General features: G+C 28.3%; 4 protein-coding genes across 7 annotated transcripts; 1 reads left to right on the forward strand and 3 right to left on the reverse strand.

Moving 5' to 3' along the window:
* Positions 1 to 197: 197 nt before the first annotated feature.
* Positions 198 to 5,660, reverse strand: LOC114875819 (probable cyclin-dependent serine/threonine-protein kinase DDB_G0292550). Of its 2 annotated transcripts, none has more exons than XM_029186549.2 (15): positions 5,110 to 5,660; positions 4,841 to 4,965; positions 4,666 to 4,767; positions 4,459 to 4,583; positions 4,216 to 4,399; positions 4,038 to 4,141; positions 3,840 to 3,956; positions 3,637 to 3,752; positions 3,499 to 3,547; positions 3,219 to 3,395; positions 2,894 to 3,143; positions 1,952 to 2,812; positions 1,406 to 1,575; positions 1,177 to 1,312; positions 198 to 1,079 (listed from the first exon to the last, which is right to left on the reverse strand). In XM_029186549.2, the coding sequence occupies exons 2-15, from the start codon at positions 4,958 to 4,960 to the stop codon at positions 252 to 254; spliced, it is 3,339 nt and encodes a 1,112-aa protein (XP_029042382.2). In that variant the 5' UTR covers positions 4,961 to 4,965; positions 5,110 to 5,660; the 3' UTR covers positions 198 to 251. The 2 variants fall into 2 exon arrangements, with proteins under 2 accessions (XP_029042382.2, XP_029042381.2); XM_029186548.2 differs by having other exon boundaries at positions 4,841 to 5,019.
* Positions 5,661 to 6,440: 780 nt separating this feature from the next.
* On the reverse strand, positions 6,441 to 14,132 carry LOC114875817 (DNA polymerase zeta catalytic subunit). 3 transcript variants are annotated; one of them, XM_029186545.2, is made up of 19 exons: positions 13,902 to 14,132; positions 13,568 to 13,715; positions 13,298 to 13,484; positions 13,125 to 13,218; positions 12,569 to 13,039; positions 12,271 to 12,499; positions 11,131 to 12,195; positions 11,001 to 11,067; positions 9,726 to 10,926; positions 9,502 to 9,652; positions 9,071 to 9,433; positions 8,821 to 9,009; positions 8,437 to 8,749; positions 8,038 to 8,356; positions 7,710 to 7,958; positions 7,520 to 7,633; positions 7,032 to 7,450; positions 6,736 to 6,964; positions 6,441 to 6,659 (listed from the first exon to the last, which is right to left on the reverse strand). In XM_029186545.2, the coding sequence occupies exons 2-19, from the start codon at positions 13,704 to 13,706 to the stop codon at positions 6,486 to 6,488; spliced, it is 5,973 nt and encodes a 1,990-aa protein (XP_029042378.1). In that variant the 5' UTR covers positions 13,707 to 13,715; positions 13,902 to 14,132; the 3' UTR covers positions 6,441 to 6,485. The 3 variants fall into 3 exon arrangements, with proteins under 3 accessions (XP_029042378.1, XP_029042379.1, XP_029042376.1); XM_029186546.2 differs by having other exon boundaries at positions 12,569 to 12,729; positions 12,952 to 13,039; positions 13,568 to 14,132; XM_029186543.2 differs by having other exon boundaries at positions 13,568 to 14,132.
* Positions 14,133 to 14,212: 80 nt separating this feature from the next.
* On the reverse strand, positions 14,213 to 15,148 carry LOC114875822 (guanine nucleotide-binding protein subunit gamma-1). The gene is made up of 2 exons (XM_029186552.2): positions 14,980 to 15,148; positions 14,213 to 14,888 (listed from the first exon to the last, which is right to left on the reverse strand). The coding sequence occupies exon 2, from the start codon at positions 14,865 to 14,867 to the stop codon at positions 14,655 to 14,657; it is 213 nt and encodes a 70-aa protein (XP_029042385.1). The 5' UTR covers positions 14,868 to 14,888; positions 14,980 to 15,148; the 3' UTR covers positions 14,213 to 14,654.
* Positions 15,149 to 15,353: 205 nt separating this feature from the next.
* Positions 15,354 to 17,803, forward strand: LOC114875820 (T-complex protein 1 subunit theta). The gene is made up of 5 exons (XM_029186550.2): positions 15,354 to 15,536; positions 15,884 to 16,186; positions 16,274 to 16,918; positions 16,990 to 17,430; positions 17,501 to 17,803. The coding sequence occupies exons 1-5, from the start codon at positions 15,477 to 15,479 to the stop codon at positions 17,687 to 17,689; spliced, it is 1,638 nt and encodes a 545-aa protein (XP_029042383.1). The 5' UTR covers positions 15,354 to 15,476; the 3' UTR covers positions 17,690 to 17,803.
* The last annotated feature ends 5 nt before the right edge of the window (positions 17,804 to 17,808 follow it).

A 17,808-nucleotide genomic window follows, 5' to 3' on the forward strand; every position in this document is an offset into this window, starting at 1 on the left:
CAAATAATAAATGTACCAGTTCTACGGGTGCATTTTCTTAAAATGAATACTTTTGTAAGTCTTAAAATACATTTTATAAAATTATTTTAGCAATTGATTGCTAACAAGTGTTATCCCGTTTTTTATGATCTAATAAATTAATGATTCTACGGCCATTATATTTTTAACTTTTCCTTCATAAATTTTCTTTTTGAAATCCCATGATTTTGCAATTTTACTTACAATAAAAAATACCGTAAAATGTTTTTTATTTACATGTTTAATAAATTAATTCGTTTCGTTATACTATTTTGTTCTTTAAAACATTGTTCATTTTCTTTTTTATATTTTGAAAATAAATTTGGATTATTATCAATCAATTTTTCTATCTTTTTTAGATCGATACTTACTTTAAACTGTGCTGCAGATATACTTTTCGCTTTATTCTCTGGTTTACAATTTGTACGATTTTCCGAAAATAAAGCATGTCGAACAAGTTTCGTGGAATTATAAAAATAATTGTTCCTTTCAGTTACACAACTGGAAGTTAAGTTTTGAATACTTCGTGTTACATTGTTAATACTTTTCACGTATTTGTTGTTAGAATTTGTAAAAGCATCAAAAATATTGTCAAAGTCGTTAATTAAATTATCGTTTTCTTCACTGCTTTCTTTATTATTTTCTTCAATTACTTTAGGAGCATTATATATACATTGCGTTGTATTTCTGTCATCGTTTTGATTACTACTATTTATAGAAACTGTTAAATTATGTGTAGCTAAATTTGCATTGCTAAGTAAACTATCTGTTATATTTTTAGAAGGAACTGTTATTACTGGATTCATATTTTCCTTCGTGTCATCATGATAAGTTTTGGACTGCTCATTAGAGAGCATACATTTGGATTTATCTTTATTACAAAGAAATGAAATATTGTGTAAAATATTTTCTGATTTTGAGTTTAGAGAAATTTCATTTTGTATTTCAGAAAACTTCTGTTGAACACCTGTTCCTGCTGATGGCTCAAACCTAGTATTTTTTTCTACTGTAGCTGTATTTTCTATATTAATATTTATAGAAAACTTATTATACAAAATCATCTGTCGAAAAAAATGACATTTATAAGTAACTTATGCATCATAAAATACATAAAAGAATATTATTAATGACAACTTTTCATAAAGATGTATTATTTACCTGCAAATTATTTGAGTTATATACACGGAACTTAAGATCACATAAACGTAAATATTCTGGTATCAATCGAGAGTAATTACATCCAGTATTTTTGTCTTTTTGTATATTTGATGTCTTATTAGTTGAAATTGTTGTCCTATAATTTATAACAAATATTAGTACGTTTATAATATGAATAACAAATTTTATAAAAAATAAATTGTAGTTCAGAAAAATCTGAAATATTTACTTCTCAATATTGCTTCTTGACTTCCATTGTTCTGAGGTACATGATCTTTCTGATTCTGAATATAAACCACCTGATTTGATGAATTCTGATGTGTAGTTAATCTTTGTGTCACTGGTAAGACTTCCACTCCTTGATTTAGCAGCAGAACTTGTGCCTGCATCCCCGTCACACTGTTAGAATTGCAAATTGTATACTGAAGAAAAGGTATGGGGAAATTCATAAGTATACATATGTATACATCCCCATACCCTACTTCTCATTAAACATAACCCTTAAACTGTGACTTTTAAGTTACAATAAAATTTCATGTGTCATAATCTACTGTAACTTGCTATCAATATTACAATAAATCTATTACCTTTTTATTTCAGAAATAAACCTGTTACGTAAACAGTTAAAGGGCTAAATTTTACATATGAAATAATATCTTCGGCACAATTATAATAGATAAAAGTTAATTTAACATTATATATAAAAAATACTGTACATTAACGTAATAAAAATACTTATTCTATTGAAAAAAAAAAAAAAAAATTTATTACTTACATTTTTTACATTGTCATCAGTTTGAACACTTTTGTTTTCATCTTCTGATAATGTACTGATTTGACCATTTGATGTACCCTTCAAAGTATTCGCCTCGAATAAATGTTTGATATTGGCTCTGTATTTAGGTAACAGATTCTCATTTTTGCTATAACATTGTTCTAATTGAGTGTACGATCTCAAACTTTGTAAATTAGACGTATTTGTCGAGGTGCACTTCTCGTTATTATTGTTAATTTGCGAATAATTTTTATCAGATGTAGAAGTTGAAACATTATTTACATTATTACCAGCATTTTTAACATTTACAGAAACATATGATGATTTTAGTTTTTGTTCATATATACTGCCATTGGTTTTTATCTTTTTTGGTTCATCTATTAAAAAATTTAGCGGATCCAATGTAGTTTTATCAAATTTTCTTTTTAAATTCAAACATTTATTCTGATATTCAATATTATTGATCGTCTGCTGGTTTATTCCAGATGATACAATTTCAAACTCCTCTGGTGCTAAAGAAACTACGTTTGTAATTTTAATATTTGAAAAATAACCAGGGCAGCTCTTCTCAAATTTTTTGTTTAATATTGTTTCTTCGAAATCATCAGATTGTACCACATATTGTGAGTTGTGTTTCACTGAATTATCATTTACATTATTTGTTAAAAAGCTACTAGCATTATTTGGTTTGAAATTATTTGTTTGTAATAATTTTTCTATTACAGGTGAAGTAGAATTATGTAATGCATTGCTTCTTTCATATTCGGTTATATTATTTCTAATCTGTAATAAACCGTTCTTTTCAGTTTCATTAACAGTAGCGATTCTACATGTACTCTCTAATGAACCACAACTGGTGATCTAGAAAGTACATATAATTATTTTCATAAATATCTCAGTGCATTATTTACTTTGATTAAATTATGAAGATTTCAGATTTACCTGTGTAGTATCATCATCACTATCAAGTATAATGTCAGTATCATCTAATGCAGGTGATTGAGGCTTGAAATATTCACTTGAAGAATTTATGCTACTTTTAGTTTCACTAACGGATAAACTTTTTGTTTCAATAATAGAACTTTCTTCGGTACTTGTAGACTGTAAGCTACATTCATTTATACTTTCTAATTCCAAAACTGGATCAACTTCTTTATCAATTTCTTGCTTACTACTGCTCCCTAACTGTAAACTAATAAACAATAAAAGGCATTTTATTAGCACAGTACATTCAATGCATCATATTTTATATTTACTTTATACTAACTTTTGAAGTTCTTTACTTGCTTTAAGTTGTCTTAACTTAAATGTCCGTGGACCGGGACGTTGTTTAATAGTAGACACACATGGTGTAGAATCAGGAATTGGTGTAGAAATAAACGGTACAGGTGAATCTTTACCGACAGAAATATCACTGTCGCTATCTTCCAAGTCAGAATTATTTCTATTTAAATAATTAATGTTCAAATGTATCGTAATTTAATTTCATCAGTATTTTTAAATATCTTTAAATAACTTTATCTATTTTATAAAAAAATAATACGTACTGTAGTATACTTTCTGTTATATTTGAACTAATCTTTTTCTCGGATTTACCTATAAAACAGAGAGAACTAGAATTTTGTAACAGTATATTATATTTTAGTAAAATTATTAGTAGGCTGATTGTTTGTTCAATTTCAGACCTAATATAGAAATACATTCTGTACATTCCCAAATAGGATTAGCCCATTTAAGTTGTCCACAGGCCATATGGATTCCTTGTGAACCACAAGTTCGACAAAGTATTAATTCCCATTTTCTGTTACACATTAGAAAACAATGAAAGTAAAAAACAAATTTTGATTATACTGTATAAGATACAAGACTAGGTACTTTTTTTACTTACGCATTAAAACTTGTATGCTTTCTACCTTTAGGGCAATGACATATTGGAGCATCGCATTGATCATACCTATATAAAAGTTCTTCAAATGCATTTGGCACAAGTTCCCAAGAAGCATCTCTGAAAAAAATAAAATCAAAATAACTAGCATTTTCTATTATTTTAATAAAAAACAATTTACAAAATTGATTTTTCACTTACTGACTAGGAATAAAAATACCAAATTGTAGCATTGCTTTTTGAAATGATTTCTTATCATTGCATAAAGGACATTTAAAAAAATACCCAGCACTCATAGCAAGTTGCTGAAATACAGTTTATTTATAAATATATAGTTACATATTTAAACTTTAAATGCTTATAAAAATTATCACTTTACCTGAACACATTTTCTATGAAACCAAGCATTTTTTTTACAACACGGAGCCCATATTGTATCAGTTATACTATAAGGATTTACTTGATCATAACATATGTAACACATTACTTTTCTACTTATTGCTAATTCTTTTTTCATCTCAGAATCTATTTTTTGTTTTGGTCTATGATTTATACAAAATGACCTGGAAAAAAAATGATAAATTACTTCTTATTTTTTTAAAAACATTTGAACTTTACATACCTAAATTCACCAAAAAATTGATTCAAGGTTCCAGCATTTAATCCACAAGGATAATGAAATATACGCTTACATTTCACATTACAACATCCTAACGTGGCTCCACTTTTCTTACAGTATGTGCATGTCTTTAAAAAAATGTATATTTTAATCAAAATTCTTTTAATACCTTTTCAATTTTTCTTCTTGGATTTATATAAAATTATTTACCAATCTTTTCCCTCTACGAAGTTCCTTTTGTATATCTGCTATCAGAAATCCCAGAATACCTTCATTATCATCTCCTCTTTGCTCCATATTAGATGATAAGAGCTGTATGTGAAACATTAATATTATAATGTGAAATACCTTTATTTAAAATATAACAATCTTAAAAGCAAAGTACCAAGCAATAATAATGGGTGATAATATCCTCATGTTCATATATCTTTCCAAATTTTAATTCATCTTCGTCTGATAATCCACAAAAGCAACAACGTTTAGATAACATCTTTTGCTGTGACATGGTATCTATTATAGAATTCAACACATATATTTGTATTGAAATGTATAAACGTTCAATATCTAATTTCACATAACAAACAAAATACAAAAAATATAATGTTAATATAGCATTTATAAAAAAGAGGAAGTAATCATAGTTATAGTACGTACATATTTAACAATCTTTTCCTACATAATCTTGCAACGGACTCTGGGCATATATGTTGAACATATATCTCTAAATTAAAATTATTTCGAGAATTTTGTTCATTGCATATAATCACGTATGTATTCAATAAAAGTTATTCGCTAGCGTATATGTCAAATACAATCAGAGCATCGGCAAAATGAGTGATATTAAATATAGAAAGGTATAAATTAAAGTGCTATGCTTAATATAATTCTAAAAAATGATTGTTTAATATAAACACCGATTAATAAAAAAACTGATTTTTCAACTTCAGTAGATAATTTTTCATTGAGAAATCACTTATTTTCAAAATAATAATGCGCGGGAGAGATTCCATGTATAATACTATATGACATAAATGAAATTTCTAACAGAAGCCTATGTATTTTACTCGTAATATAAATTTTATATTATATGTTTTCGAAATCCAGTAAGTATGAAATATTTTACTGCATCTGGTTAAGCGTATAAGCACTTTAATTGTCTGTACATACGTTAAGACATGATAAAACTACTTTTCGCGAAAGCTTAAACTAATAAATATATAGTCAAGTAAAACGATACTTGTACCAGTGACTACAGATGCAAAAAAACTGAACATACCTTTGTTCTCAACGGATCACGATTAAGGGGACCCAGACACCCCAGGCGACATCAGGTCTGCGTGTACATACAGAGCACAATTAGTATGATAATCGTGCCTCTTTTACCAGTCACAAGAAAACCCAATTTTGATTCCCTGTGATTCTATTTTTTAGAAATCAGTCAAAATCGGAAAGTTATTGAAATAATTGTTTGAGGAATTGACATTTTAAAAAGACCGCCACAAATTAAGAACATTTAATATTCGATACTGGCACCACCTATACAAAAATGATGGAAACTACTCGTCAACTTACCGACCGAGTTATCGGGCACCACTATCGCTATCTGCCGGGAAGTCGCGGAAGCTACTTACCATGCTCAATGATTGCACCGACGAGAGACTAACAGTCCCTTGGTATGTAGACAAATTTTCGAATAGTTTCTGCTGTTTCTGTGCAGATGACGATAGTGTTCCCTAGTTTTGGCAACTCGGTCGGTTAATTGACGAGTAGTTTCCGCCATACTTGTACAGATGGTGCCAGGATCGAATTTCAAATATACTTAACTCATGGCGGTCTTTTTAAAATACAAGTTCGTCAAACAACTATTTTACTTATTTATGTACGCAAAGCTGTTTAAAAATATGTATTTATATAGGTATAAATATAATAAGACATTTATTTATATTATATTTTATTGATATAACGATTACTAACTTATTATTTATATTAAAAATTAGTAGAAACTTGATTCGATAAAATTAAAATGAAAATCATTGTTTCATATTCCTCTCTTCTGTATATAAACTATCAATATTACAAATAATTTGATTTAAATAGGGTACTTGAACAAGATTTCTTTGAGCTTGAGCTAAACGATATAAAACCGGACAATCTAAAGATTCACATTCTGGTTCACCTAAGTAATTGGTACATGATTGACATATCTACAACGAAAATAGTGTAAAATGTTAAGAAAATTTTTGAAATTTATATTCGTAAAGAGTACACGTTTATACATACTGTAGTGAGCTCATGATAAGTGCGTTCTAACCACCTCAATTTTTCATGTAGAATTGTAACTGACTGATTCGGTTTTCCTACACAGTTCGTACAAACGTCTTTTTGCGTTTGATCCCCACAAATAGCACACATAACGTTACCAAAATATTGTCGAATTGTTAACTTTTGATTGTCGGAAAACAAGCTGACTGCTTTGTCAGGAGTTTGTCGGTGAGACATTTCTCTATACCTGCAAAACATGTAATATGTAAAAATATAAAATTTCAAAATTAAAGTTCAATATCTTTGTCACATACCACGTATTAACATCAATGCCAATCAAATTTAAACATCGATTAATAGGCGGTATAATAACTTTTGTTATATAATATACAGAATTGGGATTCAAGCCTTCATCTAAAATCACTTCCATTGGAGTTCGTACACAGTGTATAAGTGGTTGATTTGGAGCACCGGCTACTATAACATATCGTACTCGTTCACCAGTACGAGGTATTGCTCGAGGATCTTTGCGCATTAATCTTCGTGTTAATTCTAACGCGGGTACACAAGCAGTGGCTTTGTATCCGCTCAATCCACGAAATTCCTTTGCGAAAGTTAAATCTTGGATCGATATTTTCTGCCGCAAAATTTTATCAAACTGTCTAGTAACATATAATTTTACTAACGAAATATCCTTAGTGTCGAATAAAATTTTTAATGATTTTTCAAGTATCTAAAATTTTAAACCGCTTTCATTAAATACCTATTTTATTAATGAAAATGATTAATTAATATTACTTACTTTAGCCACAGCTGGACAACCATCTCTACGAACAGTTTCAATACCTTTGGCTAAATATTCTGGTTTCTCTTGTTCAGGAAATTCATACATATAACCACAATATCTTTTTTTAGTCTAAATATAATTAAATATTTTAGAATATTATTGTATAACTCATTTTATTTGTTCATGATTATTAAAACATATGTACTTGCAATATTGATGGCTGTAAAACTTTTTCAAATTTTAGTTTTACAGGAGAAGGATTAGCAGCAGTAACAGTATCAGCAATTTCAGCTCCAATAAGAAAAGCATCTTTTTTAGATTTTCCAGGCAAAAGAATAAATAGTGAATCTGTATCTCCATAAACAACTTGAGCTCCCCATTTAGAAGTAGATTCCACTATTTTAATTGCTCGTTCTAGTGTTTCTCTTCCTTTACTAACAACACTGTCCCCTATCTTAAATAATTTTAATTACAATTAATTTTTGTTTAATATATATATATATACATGTATATATATATTTTACTGAACATACTTCAATACAAGGCATTCTTCCACTAAAATTTGCAGCAGTATAACCATAAGTAACATTTGCAATTAATTTAAGTCCTAATTGTTGTGAATGAAGCATACGTTGCAATGCCTGATTTTCGCTTCCATGAAGTTTCATAGATTGTTTTACCATTAATCGCGTATTTAAAATTTCTGTAAGCATACGTGGTAATATACCCAGTTTTACTTCTGGTTTTACAAAAGCTACACCACAAGGTGCAAAATTTATTTTTCCTTGTAATTTTTTAATGGTATTTCTTTTCACTCTTAATGTTGCTGCGCCAAATTCGAATGGTTCGTTACTAGAAAATATAAAAAGAAAATTATAAATACATACTGTATTGTTAACGAAATATAATCAAAATATAAACACTATGCTTACCCGCCAATATGCTCTATACGACCTAAACATGTAGAAAAACAGTAGTTATAAGCAATTATAATGCTTGGATATAAGCTTTGAAAATCAAGAACAATTAATGGATCAGTATAAAATACAGATTGTGGTTCCATAATAAGCGGTAAAGCTTGTGGTGCTCTCATTTTAGCTCTTTGTTGTATGGATGGTGAAATGGGAATGTACTTCAAAGGTTTTGCAAGTCTCAGCATCATGGACTCAACTCGAAACTGAGAGCCTCGTGAAAAAATTTCATAAAATTGTATTCCAATTAATCGTGCATGTTCGCATGTTTTTCCTATAATATTCTTATTTAGTAAAACATAAAATATTATTTAACAAAAAGCAAAATATAAATAACATACAAACCAATGATATCAAGATGTAGCAACATTTTTAGTGTACCCACAACTCTTATAACGTAATGAGTAACGACTCTCCATTGTACTGTTATAGTATTATGCTTCCACCAATTAGTTAAAGTTTCAAAGGAAGGACAAGAAATTCTTTCACGCATAACATTATACATAACATTTTCAAATGTATAATTTAATAATGCTATAAAATATATACATAATCTTTCAAAATATGTTTGACTTTCAAAACATATATAACTTACCTATCTCATGTCGCATTATTCTCCAAACATCCAAGATAATTCGTCCTGGTATTTTTGTGTCACTTAAATTATCTTTGTCTGGTATTTGCCCTCTAGATATTGGGGTAACATTTGAAATCCTTGAAATTTGCCACATGAAATTATTAAATCCAATACGAGAAGCTCTATGAAAGATATAACCCCATGAAAGAAATTCTATTTCCCAACCAACTAAAATATCTGGGTCGTAATATCTAACTAATTGTATAAGACTATTTAATAAATCTTCTTCACTCGAAACATATGATATAGGACATGCAGTACTAGCTGAATGAATGTTTTTTACTTTTTCATTCTTTATACAAGAATTTATAAGAATTGCACCTGAAATAATTTTATGCTTTAGTCATTAATATTTAAAAAGAAAAAAACAATAGCATTTCTGTGTGTACCATGTTCTATTTGTTCCACATTTGGAGATGATGGAATGTCAGCGTAAACAGCATAAAAAATTGCTCCAATTGTATTATATTCGGGATCAGGGAGAAGTTTACCCTGTGTAATAACATGTACTTCCACTGATAATATTGTTAAAAATTGATGCTGTAATAATTAAAATATAAGATTCTAAAAATGTATTATTTGATAACGTCAATTTTATATGTAAAGTAACTACCGTAGTTAAGCCTCGAGCATTTTTAAGATTTTCATCTGCAACATTACCACTGTGATCTTTCATAGTATATTCTATCTGTCCATATGAAATACCTAAATATTGTTGGGTAGCAATATTTTTATATAACAATGGATTTTCAAGCATTTTTCGTAAAGAAGAGTTGACAGAATCATTAGATCTATTTGAATGTTGTGAATTATGAGAATTTGGAGAGTTCTTTTTTTCATGTGCATCATCAATGCATGTTTCATTAACTAGATTCCCTGTTGTATCGATTCTTCTATCCTTTATTACTTTATGTTTGCTTTCTATTTTTAATAAATATTTTTTAGCTTGCAACAAAGTTTTAACATTTTTTGGTGTTGGTGGATGAATAAGAGAATGAATAATTAATGGATTGTATCCTGCAAGAACTCTTTTTATGTTACAAGATTTTATGCTCGAACCAGAAGGATAAAATTCGTTTATTTTCACTCTACGCCAGATCTTAATACCCGTAACTCTATCTAAATAACTCTTAAATGGAACTACATCATTAATTTTGTTTGAGTTTTCTTTCTGTTTTATAAGATCAACCTTATTACTGAAAAACGGTGCAACAGATTTTGATCTGCAACAACCATATAGTTTCATACTATTTATAATTCTTTCTTTGCTCGGTGGATTAAATTTGGTAATAATAGTAATTAATCTCCTTTTCGTAACATCTAATGATAATGGAGTTGGAGTATTTGATTCAGTCTCTAATTTCCTATTAAGATACTGTGTGTAAGTCATATTACAGATATCTTCTTCATCTTCATCGTTTTCATTTATTTGCAGTGTTTCATTTTTTAAATCATCTACGTACGTATTTATCCTTTGTTTTGATGTATTTGGTATATCATATTCATGATGCACTTTTCCATCTTGTGTTTTATACAAGATTTTTATCAAATTTTCGTTGTAAATTTCAGAAATATTGGGAGAGTCACTATTTTTATGTATCTTATTTATTACTGCTTCTGTTAAAGGCAAATTTTCAAAATGATTTTCTTCAATATCATCGTTTATACGATCAGCTACTTTTTCATTCATAAAATTTAATTTTTTACGAACCTCTCTATTACTTTTAAAAGTAGTATGTATTAAAGATTTTATTTTCGATGCATCATTGTAATGTTCCGTTTCCAAATCAGTGGACACTTTATATGTTCCTGTACTATAAATGTTGAAAGTACATAACAAATTTTACAGAAAAGTTATATTTATACAAAATAAAAATATACTACTTACCTATCACTGACATCGTCAAGCAGGAATACTTCATTAGCATTTCCACTTGTGTTACGTGTAGGATATTCTAAAAACGATTAATAATGTGTATTTTGTTGATAACAAAAAATAATCATAAATAAATGCTTACTTTTATCTGTTCCTTTCCGTTTTGGAGTATTATAGGCAGATTTTGAACTACACGGTTCATTTATTATAAAATTCCTTTCATTAGTACGTTTATCTCTTTTGGGAGATATTATTTTAACATTGAGAGGAGTATATTTTTTTGTTAATGACGAAGGATTTTGTAACATTCTTACTTTTTTGGGGGAAAATTCTACATCAGAGATGTAAAATTCAATTTTTCGTTTTTTCAATGAATCGTGAACATTATTTTCATTTCTGGATTTTGTATCTGATTTATAAGTACAAATTTTTTTTTCCTGTACCTCAATAGTAACATCTTGATCTACGTCAGATTCACTAGAACTATCAACATTACCATCAAATGCGGGTATTTTTAATTTATCTAGATTATTATTAATCATAAAATGCAACTTCTTATCATAGTTAATTTGATTAGTGTTGATTTCATGAGACACTTTATGTTTTTCATTAACATAATTAGTTAATGATAATTTATGTTCAATTTCATCTATATCATAAACGTCTAAATCTTGATGATGTAATGCATGTTTGTATGACATGTTTTTATAAGATAATAATCCTTGTTTAATAGTTTGCATTGTTTTTGTTCGATTCTTCTTTAATTCACGAGTTCTGTTTTGCCAAATCTTAAAATATTTTAATAATACTGTATCTAGTACACTGAACTTTGAAACAGATTTATTTTTTAAAAACAGATCGCTTGGACCATCATACTGTGGAATATTTATTGACAAAGAACGTTTCACATTTTTTTCAATTCTGCAATCTGTTTCCGTATGATCATCAAAATTTTTATTTTCAATTTTAGATGTACTTATTTGATTAGAAACTTCAGCAGCTGAATTCCATGAGCTAAGGCTACCTAAATCTAAACTTGTGATATTTAAGTTTTCAATTTCATCATCTTCGCTATCTTCTTTAATCTGATTAGTAAATGTAGAAAACTGAGAAGCTAGCATACTATCATCATCTACAATCTTTTCTTCTTCATTTGTTTCTGCTAAATTAGCTAATATTTCAACTAAATGCATATCTTCTGAATCCACTATATATGAAATATACAAAATTTTAGTAAAATAGAATGCTTCTAAAAGAGAAAATGATTAAAATTGTTACTTACAAGTACTAGTTTCTATATTTTTATCTTGAGGTAAAGTTTCTTCGACTGTAGATTTCTCAAACTGTAACAATTCATGATTAAAAAGTGTTCCTTCCTTACTTTCCTTATTTGATATCAATGGTTTAAAATGATTTAAAATATCTGAAGCACTAAGCAAGCTGTCTTCATTTTCTACTTCCAAAGGATAACTAACTGTTTTAGGTGTTATAGGCGTAACGCTGTCATTAATCTAAACCGAGCATATAAAATAAGTTAAAATGAATTACTATTTTCATAAATATAAATCTAAATGCTATACCTCTGAAACGAACTGTAGTTTCTGTACTAATTTTTCTTCTTGATAAATGTCATTTTCTGTTAAACCATAAATTCTGCTATCAGCATTTGAATATAATAATTGTGACCCAGCATCTTGTAAACCTTTTGCTTCTCTTCTGCTTTTTTCTTCATTCCAAATTGCTGCAATACCAGGATTTAAATCTAAACCATTTTGGATGTCTTCTCTATTGAGTATTTCAGTTGCCTGTGCATCTAGTTCTAATTTACAGGTACTCTGTCTAATAATAGATATAGGAAGATATTTTTGTGAATCAGCTAAACTTAGCAAGTTCTCATTTTCTTTGGATTCTGTGTACATGGATTGTCTGAATTTAACATATTTCAAATTTATTAGGCTCATACCGTAAAGATTATAATCTATCATGAATTGTAAAATAAAAGGAATATGAGCTTCATGTGGTTGGAAACTTTGATTAAGTATTGTGCCATTCTAAAAAAAAAAAAAAACATTTACTATTACTTTAATGTTCCTTAATAAAAAGATACTAATCATTATAAATATAAATATTATTTACTTGTAGCAGTTCAGCTGCTCGCTTAATCATTGCAGGATTATAAAAATAAATCTTGAAAAATAAATGCTCCTTCTCGTGATATCCATAAAGAGGACTAAAAAAAATATCTTATTTAATAAGTTACTTTAATCTATTAGGTTGGTATATATATAATTTATATAATACTCCCTTACATTCCAAAAACTTTTTGAATTTTATAAACATGTTGAGTATTAGACATTGTGAATCCAAACGATATATTAATTGCAGAATCTATTGCTGCAGCTAATTTGTACATAAAACTGTCCACATTATTTTTCATTATACATGGAATGTACATATATGGAAATACACCATGTATATGTAAACATGTTTTTATCCCTAAATTTAAAACAGGAACAAACGCAATAATTAGATTAATAATAACTTACTGATAAATTTTGTGTAAGTAAATTATAATGTACCAAAAGGAGTAGATCCAAATATTCTGATGACAGGAACATGTTTAATTTCTGTTCCACGAAACTCTGAAAATGTTACATCTAATTCTGACAATGGAGTTGACTGATAACTATCTAATGTTATCAAACTCATGGAAAACATGTTTGAGATCTATATATATATATAAACAAAATCTTCATTAATAACAAGAAGAATAAAAATGTTTAAAATGTATTGACTCATTTTTTAGGCAAGTATACTTATATACATATACTTTAGTTTAAATTATACTTTAAATTTTTTAATTTCAGGTTATGTTTATAACCTCATACCGGTAATAAATTTTAAGACTCTTACAAATAAGATTCTTCACAATACTTTTGTACACATTTTTTTATTATTTTATAAAAACGTATTATTTTGAAGTATCAGATCCAATACTTTAAGTATGTACGTATGATATATGTAAGTATATATAATATAAAACACTCAGAATGAAATTAAGCTTCCCTTTTTCATATAAATATGTATATATAGTACTTCATTTAGCTATAGTAAATTGCTATACTATATGCATGCATGTACTTAAATACACTTGCATACACTTACAATAACAGTACATGAGATCACATTGAATTTTCTTAACTTAAATACAATAAAAAAAAGGGTTTATATTTGCAAAATCATTTTATTTTATTACAATAATAAATTTTATAATTATACTCTTACTCATATATCACCTAACATACATTTATTTGTTCGTAAAGGCACTTGAAATATTTAACATTTGTTTATTAATATACAAATTTTATAGGCCAATAAAATCACAATAACAAAATAGTGAAATATTTGTATGAAATTCTTTAAATATACAATTAATCTTCGTTTAACTGTTTGCCTATTTAATAAGAACAATTAGGTGATTATAGTTTTACAAAGTTAGATTAAAATTTGATTACGTCTTTAGAAAAAGAACATTAATTATATACATACATACGTAACTGACAATTTCCTGTTTTTATAATACCAACGTTAAACAATTATATCAAAAATTTTAAAAATTTAATGAAGAAGCTGACTTGTTTTTACTTTTATTTTAGGCATGCTAATTTAAAGAACGGTACAGGAACTTTTTTCACGAAAGGGATTAGATTTTTGTGATGAAAAACCAACCAGCAGACAATCTTCTTGTTCATGTTCTGTAATGTACTTCATGATATCCTCTACAGCTTTACTAACTGTGATTCGTTTCAAAGCAGCTTCACGACGTAGCTGCTCTGTAATTTGACGCTGTTGTTGTAAATTTGTGATCACCATATCCATAACAATGGAATATAGGATTTCCTACCAACCATACATGAAACATAAAATGTTTTTAATTTCTATCAAAGGTCAATTTACAATTTCCAAATGTAATCAAAGTAACTTGACTCACCAATTGTTAACAATAACTTTCGTTTATATATTACAATGTTTGTTGCTTCACCAATTAATAATGATTTTCTAAGCCTTTCTTAATGACTTCTACCAGCTTCTAAATGTATGTATAACATTTAATTTTACATTGGGACTATCCCTTAAGGCTGATTTTTCTCAAAGATATAAATGGCGATAGTGTTTTTACAATATGTAGCATGTTTAAATAAGTATATATATATATATAAATATAAAACTATCTTTTTAAATTAATATAAACTGTGAATGTTTAGTTGAAAAAAACTTGTATTTAATATAAAACTTGAAAACACCCTTTATAAATTATGAAAAAACCAGATAGAACTTTATCAAAACTCGTTAAAAGATGTCGCTTTAGTAGTTAAACGTCAAGAAAGATCTCGATTCCACATCGTGTTTGACGGGAAAACGAAGCAACCTATCAGTTGTGAATTGCACGTGAAATAACGAAATTTTTTAATTGTAAAATTAATCAAAATGGCTTTACATGTACCAAAAGCACCGGGCATGGCCCAAATGCTTAAAGAAGGAGCCCGTGTAAGTTTTAAGTTGGATATTTTAATGTCACTCAACTGTTTTAATAAACTATGTTCAACGAATATTTTCTCATTTATGAAAATAAATGTCTTCCAGCAGTATGTTACCTTTTATGGATATAATCCATTTTAACAATGCATGTTTTACATTACATTCAAAAATGTAATATTTTTAAATAAATTTAAATCTTTTTGCTCTTTTATTTCCCAAGATATTTTTGACCAGTTTATAGTCAATAACTTGTCAGTTTAATTTTAAATAATTGATTCATGAATAAAGTTATAAATTTCACAAACTTTATTAAATTCTCAAATTTGTGATCAATACATTTTTGTTTGTTCAATCAGTATTTCTCAGGTTTGGAAGAAGCAGTATATAGAAATATAACAGCATGCAAACAATTTTCACAAACTGTAAGAACCGCCTATGGTCCAAATGGCATGAATAAAATGGTTATCAATCACATTGAAAAATTATTTGTCACTAATGATGCTGCAACAATAATTAATGAGCTGGAAGTTGAACATCCAGCTGCTAAATTAATAGTTTTAGCATCAAAGATGCAAGAAGCAGAAGTTGGCGATGGTACAAATTTTGTTATAATTTTTGCTGGAGCACTTTTGGAAGCAGCAGAAGAATTACTGCGTCTGGTATAATCTTTAGTATTATAAGAATTATTAATATCAATGAAAATTAATTATGTATTTATAATAGTAATAAAATATGTTTTGTAATAGGGAATTACCACTTCGGAAATAATTGAAGGATATGAAGCTTCTTTAGAAAAAGCATTACAAATATTGCCAACATTAATTTGTTATACAGTAAATGATTATAAAGATGAAAAACAAATAAAAGCTGGAATTAAAACATCTATTATGAGTAAACAATTTGGAAATGAAGATATTCTTACTTCTCTTGTTACTAGAGCTTGTGTATCCATTTTGCCTGAAAAAACAACTTTTAATGTAGATAATGTAAGAGTCTGTAAAATACTTGGTAGTGGTATATCTAGCTCTGAAGTTGTCCAAGGAATGGTATTTAAACGGCACGTTGAAGGAGATGTTACAAGAAAAGATAATGCTAAAATTGCTGTCTATACATGTGCTGTGGATATCATGCAAACTGAAACTAAAGGAACAGTGTTAATAAAAACAGCAGACGAACTGATGAATTTTTCCAGAGGAGAGGAATCTCTGTTAGAGTCTCAAATAAAAGCAATTGCTGATAGCGGAGCTGATGTCATTGTTTCAGGAGGGAAATTTGGTGATATGGCTTTACATTATATGAATAAATATAATTTAATGGCTGTTCGCATACCTAGCAAGTTTGATGTTAGAAGACTGTGCAAAACTGTTGGTGCTACTGCACTTCCAAGATTGGTAAATAATTTTATCTTGCAATTGGATCTTTATAATATTAAACAAGTGCTGATTGGTGATAATTATTTTAGATTCCACCATCAAAAGAAGAATTGGGATATTCAGATTCAGTATATATTGATGAAGTAGGAGATACAATAGTAGTAAAATTTGCATTGCACGGTAAAGATAGCCGTGTTAGTACTATAATCGTTCGAGGATCCACTGAAAATTACATGGATGATATTGAACGAGCTATTGATGATGGAGTTAATACATTTAAAGGCATAACAAAGGATGGAAGATTTGTTCCTGGAGCTGGTGCTACGGAAATTGAACTAGCTACACAACTTGCTACATATGCAGATGCATTGCCTGGTTTAGAGCAATATGCAGTACGTAGATTTGCAACTGCATTGGAAGTATTTCCAAAAACTTTGGCAGAAAATAGTGGAAGTCATGCCCCTGAACTTTTATCAAAGCTTTATGCTGCACATAAAGAAGACAACAAGAATTATGGTTTCGTTATTGACGTACGTATTTATATCTAAGTTCTCTGTTTTATGTAATATTATGTATATGCTGACAAATGTTGATTTATAGGATAAAGGTGCAGCACTTAATGACACAGCTGAAGCTGGAATTATAGACTTGTTTCTAACAAAACAATGGAGTTTAAAATATGCTGTTGGTGTTGCATGCACTGTACTTAAGGTTGATCAAATTATTATGGCAAAACGTGCTGGAGGACCAAAAGTACCTGGTGGTGGCGTCCGTGACGATGACGAGTGATAATGTTAAAAATTGCTTAATGATTCATTACTTCTTGCGTTTAATTTATATTAAGTCACATTGGTTTCCAATGCATTTAACTTCATGTTAAATAAAGCAAAGTATTTATAAAAACATCA

Source organism: Osmia bicornis, chromosome 2 (assembly GCF_907164935.1).
Source record: "Osmia bicornis bicornis chromosome 2, iOsmBic2.1, whole genome shotgun sequence".
In the NCBI taxonomy this organism is placed as follows: Eukaryota; Metazoa; Arthropoda; class Insecta; order Hymenoptera; family Megachilidae; genus Osmia; species Osmia bicornis.